This window comes from Scheffersomyces amazonensis, assembly GCF_036850825.1.
Source record: "Scheffersomyces amazonensis strain UFMG-HMD-26.3 chromosome Unknown RJT21scaffold_3, whole genome shotgun sequence".
Classification (NCBI taxonomy): Eukaryota; Fungi; Ascomycota; class Pichiomycetes; order Serinales; family Debaryomycetaceae; genus Scheffersomyces; species Scheffersomyces amazonensis.
The window spans coordinates 546,781-559,317 of NW_027042743.1; the positions used below are offsets into that span (position 1 = coordinate 546,781).

The window sequence follows — 12,537 nt, forward strand, 5'->3', positions numbered from 1 at the left end:
GTAGTATTGTTTGATTATTGTAATGATAACGTTGCATTATTTGAGTGATATTTAGAGATAAAAGATGGATTATTATTTGGACCTCCTTCATATGCAGTTACCGTATGTCAATCCTCCTGTGTTTCTGCAAATGAAGGGAACCAAAGGATCTGCTAATATCTAATGTGGTTTATTAATGGTTATCCTACGTATAAGTAAATATTTCGCATCAACCATACCCCCAAATATATTCCTACGAACTACGAAGGGTAGTTGCCTAAGCCATCCGCAACTTTCAGCTTACGTGAACATGGATTACGCTACATCTTCGCTTGTTTTAGTCTTATTTTGTTTTATTATGGTTTCTTTTTGCTACGGCATCAAAAATACTGGTTTACTCAAAACCGATTAATTCACATACATATTTACTCCGCATGTACATCTCATCCAGAAATAATAATATAAATAAATATCTTATCTAATGTAATTCAGATGAAACTTTCCATTGTTTCTTCATTCTCTCGTTTGCACATTAACGTCTACGTCTGCAGCATCATCGTAGTACCTCTCGTGGCCAATAATTGGGTAGTGGGTAACGTTTCGTGTTACTGTGCTGACGATTTACGAGATCTTTTGTTGTCGACAAAGTAAACGGACAACGGTCTGCCCTATTTTCCGAAGTGTGCCGCCCCATCTACCTTAAATTAATATGAAATTGGCTTGAAAATGAATATGCAAGTGAAATTAAAATTCTTAAGCTTGCAAGACCAAAATGCTCTAAATACTGCTCTAAATAATGATTACATTACAATTATGTAGGTTATAATCAATCATACTTATCTACAATCAAGGTACTAAACATTTATATCATATCATGTCATTAATATTAAAATGAATATACAGTAAATAAATAAATAGATATATAAGCAATAAATAAATACCAATAATAATAGTAATAAATATACAATATAGCAACTAAAATAATTATCTTATCAAGTCATGAACTGAAACTTTATTCATTGAATAATTAGTAGATGGTAAATAACGGTCCTTAGGAGCCTCTGATGAAGTCGAGGGCTCTTCTGCTTTATTTATAATTCCTCCTACGAGCCCCAATGGTCGACTAAGGAAATGACTACTACTGTTAGGTCTTGAATACTTAATTGGAGGAGGAAGGGAAAGTGAAGGTAAAGTGGTGCTGGAACCAGATGTACTATCAGTAATAGATGATTTGAAAGTATTCGAATTTGTAGGCACAGACGTGGGTATTTGATCATGATGATAATGACCAGTATTCTTACCATTGCTAAGAGGATTTTGAAAATGATGATCGGAAACCGGGCTAGCACCAGGCTGTACCTGATGTTGGGGAGGTGGTAATGGTGATCTGAAATCAACTGTATCAATACTGACTGTACTGTTCTTCTTCCTTTTTATTCCATTAGTACTACCCAAATTAGATAAATTCTCGTACCCTAAGCAAACTTTTTTAGATCTTTCACAATTAAAGCAAGTTGGTTTACGTTCATCACACTTTATTCTTCTTTTTCTACATGTCAAACAACCAGTTCTAGTCCTTCTCTTAATGATTCTTCTCTTATTCACCAATGCTTGATTCTCATCAAAATGAATATGAGAAGGAATTGGAACATGCTGATGGTGCTGGAGTGTATGATGTTGTTGGTGATTTCTTCTACCATCCTGTTGATGAGGCAAGAGCCCATTTGGTGCTTGAGGCACTTGTGATGGTGGTAGTGGAGGTCCTTGTGGAGGACCTTGTTGTGGAATTTGACCGGCAGGATAATAAGCTTGATATGCTTGGGGATGTTGATGATGTGGTGGAGGAGGATACATACCAGGGGGTGCCTGCATAGGATAACCTGGTGGAAGGTAACCTGTGCCTGGAGGAGATTGAGATGGTTGTGGCTGTAAACCATTATTACCTTCTACATACATACCCGGGGGAGGATGAGCATAATACACTGGTGGATAAGGATTGGGATTCTGTTGAGGATGTTGATGCTGATGTAGATGATGAGGAGAAGGCATTTGTTGATGTTGTTGGACTTGTGGTGGTGGTGGGCCGTTATGATGTTGGTTTGGTGATCTTTGCAAAGGATCTACTGAGGAAGATATTGACTCTCTTGAATGCATTCTGTAATTGTAGAAATCATTATTCACAGATGAAGGAGAAGTGTTTATTGAATTGGTTCCATTAATATTTTCTTGACTAGTTGATCTACTCATACCTAAGCTTGGTTCTGTTAACCTCCTAATAGGAGGGTGAGGCAAAGAACTGTAAGATATATTTGCATGAGGAGGGCCCAATTTGTTGTTTGATGCAGGGTTATAACTAGAATTATTTGAAGGTATTCTAGGTATGATAGATCTTGGGGATGGAGGTGATATTGATAACTTTTTAGGTAGTGAAGCAGGAGATGGTGTTGTATTCTGTTTATTAAGTTGATTATTATTATTATTGGGTATGTTGGTGGTCGTTATTAATTCTGATACTGAAGGTAACTGTTGGGCCATTGTGATATTATTGTGACTATGATTGAATTAGAGATTATGCAATGATAAATGAATAGTCGTAGATAGATGCAAATAATAAATTAAACGATAATAACAGCAATGAAATAAACACAAACGACGAAAGTAAAGACACTTAAAGTAACGATAAAACGGATTGGAGCTGAGATGAAATAAAATGAAAAATGAAGTGAATATAATAGAATTGAATTTAATGTGACCTTGAGACAAAGATGTACACTAGCAAAGACACAGCTATAATACAGCTATATATCCAGATATAGACTTATAATAAACTGTGTGAGATTTTAGTGAACCTTCACAAATGGAAAACTGATCAAAGGATTTTTTTTAATTATGAATGGAATCCAAAGAAACTTTGATTATAAGTTGGTATAATTCGAATTTAATATAATAATTTAAATGTATTTAAATTTGGTACTCACCTATGAATTATATATGGATCCCAAGGTCCTTTACCGATTTAGATATTACTTAGCAGTAATAGAATTTTGTGAAAGTACTGTGTGTAGCGTGGTTTTTGTCTTTTCTTTTACTTATTTTTTATTGTTTCCTTTTTTTATTCTTATTTTTTTATTCTTATTTTTTTTTTATTATTTTTCTGATGTTTTATTTTATTTTTTATTTATTTCTTATGTAGACGCAAGTTGTACAAATAATTTTTACTTATGCACAGTCATTTTTATCTTTGTATTGTCTTTTCTTTTGGTTTGACAGATTTAAAATTTTAGAAATCATTTTTCAGACATTTCCTCGCTTCAATTGTCTGTTAAGATAAAAGTGCAGTTTTCCGTTAACATGTAAAATCCTATAAAAAATAAAGAGTAACACCCAAAAGTTAAATTGGCTGGAGTAAGGAAGATAAGCGTCCACCATAAGACCTCTATTTTTTGGCTTCTTTATATTAGTTGTGGAGACGAAGCAAGTTTAAAAGACTAGTGTCCTCAGTACGTAGAATAAGTCAAAAGTCACTTCTATTCTGGCTAATACATTTCATTACTCTAAAAATTATAAGACGTAACAAAATTAAATAATAATGACTAGCATACAGTACGAAGAGCAGAAAATAAAAAAACGTCAGTGGCGAGTGACTTACTTTTTGCATTCACTCACACAATGATTAAAGAGTCATAGCGAAGATTTTGAATACATTTGAAGTTAATTAATTTCACGTCATTGATGTTTTCTGTTCTTTATGTGTTTATATTTAAAGTGGTAATAATTTTTTACTTCTAATAACTTCTGTCTTTAAGTCATATGGTTCGCTGTCATGAATCACATTCACATTTACATGCAAGTTCACACGAGTCCAAATGTCAGGAGTCAAGCAAAATGCAAGTGAAATGAAACGACAAAAAGTAAAACTAAAATCAAAGCAATATTCGACATTCGTAATAATGTTTTAACTCTTCCTATCTTTTGGTTTCTCAGTTCAACGATGCGTCGCCGCTTCGTAATTTTTAAATATTTTTGTTTCTGCCTTTTCTTCTTCAAAGCAGACTGTTGCCTCAACGTTTGCCTGGATTTGAAAAATTCATTTCGAGGCTTCATAGCTAATCGATTCGTCGTTTCAACCCACCGGAAACATAATTCAAAGCCAATATTTGAAAGCGAATCGATATCGGGATAATAATTCTTGCCTCAAATCTGATTATCACTGTTATATTTCAGGTACGTTAAGATTTCACAATTACAGCACTATAAGCTTAATATATTTTGTACCATCGGTACACCAATTGTACATTTTTATAATTATTTCAATAATTTGTCTGATGTTCCTCTCTGTATTCACTTATGGCATTATAAGATCGAAGAGATTACTTAAAGCTTGATCGTTGGGCTTCAAATTAATTTCATTAGTTGGATTTCCAGTATCTTGTGTTAATTTGGTCTTTCTATTTTCTAAAGGCGAGGTATAAGACATTAATCGTCGATCCATGACTTTGGTGAATCATTCTGTAGATTATAGTATTTATCTAATTTGGGTTTTTATACTTATGAAGCGAAAACTGTAAAAAATAGATACAGTAGATGGAAGTTTTTATCCACTAAAACATTCATTTGCAGAAGAGCACAGGTGCGATCGAAGTAAGAGAAGAAAAGCAAAAAATAATTTGAAATGGATTATATACCCTTAAAGAATAAATCAGGGTCAGGGTTTAGTATTGTCTTTGTATATGTATTAAACTGATGGAATAGGCAAATTGTAAGTGGAATCAAGAATGACACTAATAATATGAGCAATAAAAGAACTAAATCAAATAAAAAGAATTACGATCAATAAACACTAAATTGAGCTGTATTAACCAGTTATAATATATAACACATTAGTAAAGCAGTTATCGAATTTAAGATTCTGATCTAAAATAATCATTAAGTCAGTATTAAAGGTCAGCCTGCTAGCTGATTGTGTCTGTCTGTCTGTCTGTCTGTCTGCTTTCTCTGTCTCTGGTAACGGACATGATTTTTCTCAAAAGAAACGGTAACGGCCAATGCAAGTCAGTGTGCCAAAACATTTCGAATTAAGTTACGGCTAAATATAAAGCAAAAATAAATCACAGTAACAGCAGGCAATATTAGGCTAAACCATCCTCAGTTTTTAAAACTTGGAATAATATCAGTGTTGCTAAATAATATTATTGAATATACATATATACAGTCAAAATACAAATCTATGTATGAAATAGATTTACGAGATGATCGATGATGTTACTTTAATATTTTCAGGTGTCCCCCCCCCCCCCAAAGTGGGAATTCAGTTACACTGCATCTATAATGAATATGCACTTCAAGCATAGATCCCGTTACTGTTCCATTTACAATTATCTATTCACCGTTACAATTCCACGTCTCTAAGTCCGGTTTGAGCTGTACCATGCTGTACTGTGCGGTAATAATTGTTAGCTAGTTCAATTCGCATAATCTTTTTTCAAAATTTTCAAGTTGTGCAAACATATTATAAATACATTATATATACAAGGACCGCCGGAATAGGAAAACAAATCGAGTAGTATAACTTTAAGCTCATTTAAACGGAGATTAGCATGTATACTATACATTCTTACATTTTGAAATTATTTATGTCATGTTTGGACATGCAGCACCCGCTTCGGAAATAGATACCCACATTATATAATACAAGTAACCTGCAAATAAAATTATAAATAACTCACTGGGTCGAATCGAGTTGAACAAAATTGAAGTCTGCAGGTCTGACAAGCAAACAGTAATATGGGTAGGTCAAGGACTGCAATGCGGTTGTCACTCTAATAACCTAAGACAATTAGGATAATAAAGTCTTTAATAATATGTAAATTTATGTGCTTCTAGTGACATCTCGGTTACGCTGATTAATGTGTATTTTATGTGTTAGGGTTCTGGGCTCTGGTTTCAACAGTACTCATTGATAAGTCGGCTTATGTAGCTACTTTTTTCGTCAAATGTAGCCTCAACTATTCCGAAATTGGTTGCTAGCACAACAGTAAGTCAAATCAAACTTTTTAGACTAAAATAATTATAAACGACAAATCATACAAAGAAACATTACAATATATTTAAATGGTGTACGTGATTGAAAAACTCCCTACATTACTAATTATTTTTTGGTATTGTCCTGAGTTTGCTTACAGTAGTTTTCCCCAAGAATTTCATCTGCAATGAGGTTCTTCGCCAATTATAGATATCTCTATAATATACATTACCCCTTTCTGTCTATATCGGACTAATTGCCTAATTATCTATCTACAACAAGATTCATCTTGCATCTATGGAATTTAAGAAGCTGGCCCAGCTTTTCGACTTCAATTTTGTAATTCAATTGTTCTATCAATGATCCCAAACTGTAAGACGTAATTATAATTGCAATTATACACGGTAAAATTACGGATTTAGATGCCTACATGCTTTTGTTCTTTCTAATCAACAACAACCGAAAGGCGGACACTTTTAGAAACTAGCGGAAGTTTAGAGTTTGTATGTGTTTACCTTATTTTAATTATTTGTGCGCTCATTGTCACATATATTCAAAAATTCATTGTACTAATATTATTTGCTAGCAATTTTTTCCAACTATTATTGTTAGCAATATTATGTTTTACTTTTTGATCTACTTTAATGCTTCTTTACTTGCTGTTCTTATTTGCTTTAATATTTTCCATTGATTATTATTTTTATTCATGATTTGCTTATTTACTTGCATATTGTATTATTTTATAACTCAAAATTTCATTAATTCATTAAGATGTATTAAACTTGGCGCTTTCGGTTCATAATATGCGGAAGAAAGGCACATTTCCATACCTATTAATAATCCCATTTAGTTTCTCTCTACTTCTAGTGCCTTTTCTATCTTCTTTGAAAGTCTAGAGAATGATAGTCTGTCTATCCTTCCTCTCTATAGATGCTCTTTGTTTTCCCTACCTCTCTGAAAAACACAGAAAAAAATTATATATTTTTAAGCGTAGTTCTCTTCGTGACTAGACTCGCCGAATGTGGGTAAGGGGTTATAAACTACATGTGGTCATTTTCTCCTCTGCCTTCGGTTGAACTCGCTATGGACTATCGGTATTCTAACCAATGTTATTTTTTTATACTGGTTCGATTTCGCCTCTTACCACAAATAAGATATTTTTTTGAATACTTTGGCCTTTTTTGACTAAACTGATTTGGTTTGTGTTTAGTACTAAGTTTATAAAGTGAATTTCTATACTTTCGGTGACCACTATTGCCCATCTTGAAGTCTAAGCCAAAAGCCTAAACCTTAACAAGGAAATGTGTGAAGTCGGTCGTTTATTGTTCTAATCAATCCCTCTGTGATTCTTTTCTGGTTTTGTCATCCAAGGTAAAGTCCAGTCCAATAATATTTTTCCAAGCAAGATCTTATTTGCTTTCTTTTTTCTTATGAAAATTATTTTCTGCTACTTCTCGTTTTACAGAGATTTTGCAGGTTACTATGCATGTGAGTACAGCTGAGATTATTTTATAATTATTTTATATTATTTTAGTCTACAATATTATTTTGTAAGACCTAACTATTTATTTTATTTATAAATATTTTTTGTTAAGTCACATTCTAGGCAATACCCGAAAGGAAAATTCGACTTGGGAACTGGATCATCTTTACTGAAGATGGGACAGGTCAAGACAACTATAATAATGAAATCATCAGGTGAAAACCCAAAATCTATTGCTGCTTATGACCACTGAATTAGTGATCAAGTTGCTAAGCTTATTCAATTCAAAATTTGGAGTGGTTGAGTCAAATTTCATATGAGTAGTTGTGATACATCTTTCTCGCCTTCTATTATTGCATGTACTGTCATGTTCGAATACAGTAATAATTCAAAAGTAGTAAAATGTTTCATTGCCTGAGTGTAGGATTGGCCTCCCCAAACGAGCCAAATAATATTATTCTTCTTGTTTCCTTATCAGTCAGTATCTCGCCTGAGTAATCCTGCATTACAAATCTACTAGCCATAGACTAACGAGCATGTCCGAAGGCATTACTTTCTTTTTAGATTTTTTAAGGAAGAGGGATTATTAATCTGATTATTTTTAAACATTTATTATTTATAGATGCTCTATCATTATTTTCAACAGAAAAGACAAAATGATGGAATAGGAAAGCATATCAAACAGCATCCAAACCGGCGATAAGTGTTATATACTATCTCTAAAATACAATGGAGTGATAATGTAGTGTTTTGGTGGTCTTACCAGAGCAAAACTAAACCTCTAGGTCACCGTAAGCGTAAATGTAGGTGTAATGTAACTGAATGAATTTTACGCCTGCGTGAACAATGTCACAGAAGATCAACCGAGCAAAAGGAAACTTTAACCAAACTTTGGCTTAACAATTAACAATAGACGTCTTCACTCCGCTGTATCCCCTCCTTTCCGAAACACTTTGTGAAGGTAAGAATAATTATAATAGCCCTTATTGCTTTCTTCAGGTTCACCCCCAGTTACGTTGCTTTTATCAAATCGATACCCTGTAGCCGACAAAACTACTATTGTTATTCAGTGCTAAATATATCATCGATCATTGTTGTCGCCATTTACAACCAAATTTTCACCTCTTCTAGATTCTCCGTAGATAGTTTTATCGTAATTTGGAAAATGTACTTTGGCACCGGAGCTTAGCTCCGGATCAACTTACGATATACAACAACGAATTATAATTATTATTATCTGAACCTAGTGTGTTAATTGTTACAGAATGATTTATCACTTCATATTAGCGTTAAAGATTAAGTATATTCGGGATGTGATTCCCGCACTACATTGATATGTTATGAGAGCAGTGTGGTAGATCTTTCAACTCCCTATATCAATCTATCAGATATTTTTAAAGTAGATGACCCATGGCCCAAGAATATTTTCGGATAACCCTCTACTACGAGTTGGAGTCACTAAATGTTAAGAAGAGCACAATTAATAGAAAATTTAACCTACTTCTTCATACACAGTTACCCCTTAATGTATTCTCTAAATATTTTTTTGATAATGAATTGTCTACGAAGTGTGGACGAGTTAAGTTTACATGCTATAAAATAAAGAAAATCTATACGTTTATCAAACACATAGCCATCCCAAACATACTTGCACTTGAGACTAGCATGGTATGTCATAGTATGTCATAGTATGCTATGAGATTAAAGAAGTTATAATGATTGTTTGAAGCAAAAACAGAGTTAACACGCCATGTTAAGTTGTTCTATGCTATACATAATATGTCTTCTTCTAGTCTATTTCCCTTGACAACGCGAGCGGGTGGTTATTAGCTACGCAGGCATTGCATCGCTTTTCTCCTTGTTGTTCCCCGTACATTGTTCCTATGAACTAAAAGAAACAATGGCATAATTGCTCTCTTATTATTATTTCTTTGATCCTTAGTCTCACATTTTATATTTTTTGAATATTATATTTTTTTGCTCAAACGAAATAACAATTAAGGCTCGTCTATATTTTATCCACCAGTTGCTGATTGTAATAATATTTTTTGTCTGAAAGCTTAATCTTTCTGTCTGAGTTGTACGTAATGATCACCATGCTGAGTACTTTTAAAGTTACCCCCATGTTTCCTTGTCTCGCCTACGCCGATCATACTTTCCCATGATTTTGGTTTCTCGAAGTGATCATTTCTTAAGATCTTTTTTATTTCTTTTACATATCTGTTCTTTGTTACATTCTAATCTTGGAAGCCCCATACTTTAATCTTAGTTACATTAGAGTTTCGTCTTGTCTGATCTGTCATTCATTCTCTTACTTTTTTTCTTGAAGGTTATCATTGGCTAGATCTAAAAAGCTAAATTGCCTGTTCTAATCTTTAATGCAAGATTGTTTCCTGCATATAAAGCTGATTATTTCTTTTTTTGGCATTTACCGATTATATTTCCTCTTCTGTATTAGGAAAATAGTTTACATGTTAGATGGAAGAAGAGTCATAATAAATATAATTAAAGCCACAATGTAGATGGACGAAGTTACCAAAAAAAGAAATAAAGGTAGTCCTCAGCTTGAAGGTTTCTCTTAACTATCACCTTGTATGAATTCAGTTCATGTGTCACCTGTTAATCAATGTAACCATGAATACTGGTCGTCTTAGACGGCCAAAAATTCGGCTAATGACTTTAGGGTCCAAACATTTACTGTTTCCCTTGGCGTCAGAGAATGCCTTTCATTTGACTAACTTCTAGTGGACAACTGAAGGGTGATAAAGTCCTTGAACTTTTAGATCTAGAAATAGATATAAAGAAGCTAAATTAAACTATTGTATATACAGCACACGTCTAAATGTAAGTAAACGAAGGAGTAACAATTCGTCGCTGTTCATTTCCTTCTATTATCGGATGCTATATTTGCGCTTCGATCTACAATTAATGTATGCTGCAATACTACACCTCATTCATAGGCAGACAATTTATAATTTCCTGATGTGGACGCGCTTATATTCAATACATGGCCCCAAAAATAAAGCAGACATTTTTTTCACTATGTTTCTTTCGCGAAATGCTTTATTGTTTTTCCCAGTGATGTCATGGAGGAAGTTAAAATCAGAATAAGGGGAGGGCAGGGAAGGAACGCAAGGCCCAAAATAAAAATACTACATTAAGAAATTATTCTTGTAATTACAACGTACTTAGTTGCACCGTTCTGTTCTATGCCGTATCATAGAGTTTATTCCTTTCTTTCGTTTTGATTTCAATGTAAGACTTATCCTCATTCTATTTTTTGTTATCACCAGCATTTTGACTTTGCACTTCTTGCCTAACTTATACATCTACTTCTATTATGTTTGATTTTTTCTTGTTATTAAATGGGGCCGATCTATTCGCTTGTATTAAACATTTCTTGTTTCTTGTGAAACAGCAGTACATGATTTCATCCTGTGATATTCCATCGTATTTGTTGGACCATGTAAATCGTACGATTTTAAAATTTTTTATTACTTCCTCTAGTTGTTCGCTTTTGGATTTTACGCTTCAAATGCGTTTTCAGACACAATTCCAAAGTGTCAATTTTGGTGGAGAATAAAGATATAATTGAAATTTCATAAACATAATATATAGATTACTGCAATATTGCATCGAGAGGCAGACAGGCTCTTATTTTTGTCTGCATTACCACCGTATCAAATATAAAGCCATTCCATATTTTTAGTCACCATGTTGATTTTAACTTTTCTAGTTCATTATTTTAGTCCTATGTATCTAATTTTTCTTTGTTTCTTTGACAACTTAAAAAGGTGAGCTTAGTTATTCTAAGACCATACTATTGTGAGCGTATTTTTTTGGTAATAAGTCCGAACAACTCATGTGATCAATTGTTACAATATTTGGTGCTACACAATCTACTTTTAAATTTTATGCATATACTTTTGGTCAATTGAACAGTTGCAGGCAAGTTTTGAAATTTATGAAAGCCAATGGGGTTATTTTTAATCCTCACTGCTTCGTTCCATTTACGTAAAGGATATACAGTATACGCACATATATGCATACTTATAGGTCTGACAATACAGGCAAGGAATATTCTCGTTTTATTTCGGCTATTTTTATTTTCTTGAACAATTTTTACAGGTCTGCTTCGTATCTTAATTTATTGTCCGTGCTAAGATTTGCCTCGACAGCAATCCCATATAATCGATTCCCATATAATCGGATGCGTTTCTTTTACAAATCCGCAATCTACAAATAATTCCGTTTCCTTCACAATGGCCCGTTATTATAAAACTTCTTAGTATTATGAGTCCAACGTTTTCTTACAAGTAAGTGTGTTGCAGCCCTGGAGCCGAATACCACCGATGACTGCCTCGAAAATTAAGTATGACGTTTCAAAATTATATTGGCCCATATTCGGCATCATATGTTCTCATGGTTTATTCTTTCCGCTAAATCTTTCAACTTCACAATAGCTTTTGATGTGCTGTTAGCTTGCATGTCAATAAAGAGAAACTCATTGCAAATTTCCATTATTCAAAGTAGAGCCCCCACTTCTCCGCGTAAATGCCATCGGCTTTGTGTTAGAGAATTAGCGAGAAAATTTCAAACAAAAAATATCAAAAAAACGACTATTAAAATGTTGCTCCTATAACCTCACCATTCGGAAACTATCAATGACAACATGTGTGCATCATTCAGCATTGAAGAAACTATAAACTTAATAGGAAATCCAAAATGTCTGATTGAGGCATCCTTTAACGTTTTTGTTTAGTCTTCAAGGGATTGTGCTAAATGAGGGCGCTTCCATACATCAATCAAAGCTATAGAAGGTGAAATGATAGTCATACACCTTGGCGCATTGAAGGAGTCATTAATTATAGAATTTTGCGTAATTTCCCAATCCCCGTAGATCTCATTGAGCCAAGCTGTGATCAGACATGCTTTTGTAGGATAGCAATGTCCATGTTTTTTTTTTTAAATTGATTGTCGCTTACTGATTTGAACGTGCAATATAAAGTTTTAGTACATAGTTAATGTGCCGTAAACTTAAGCGCAAACTTTA

General features: G+C 33.4%; 1 protein-coding gene across 1 annotated transcript; it reads right to left on the reverse strand. All coding sequences in view use genetic code 12, as the record gives it.

Moving 5' to 3' along the window:
* Nucleotides 1–677: 677 nt before the first annotated feature.
* On the reverse strand, nt 678–3,000 carry WOR2 (Zn(II)2Cys6 transcription factor WOR2). Its single transcript, XM_064884135.1, has 2 exons — nt 2,346–3,000; nt 678–2,291 (listed from the first exon to the last, which is right to left on the reverse strand). Exons 1-2 carry the CDS (start codon nt 2,512–2,514, stop codon nt 964–966), a joined length of 1,497 nt encoding a protein of 498 aa, XP_064738364.1. The 5' UTR covers nt 2,515–3,000; the 3' UTR covers nt 678–963.
* Nucleotides 3,001–12,537: the final 9,537 nt, after the last annotated feature.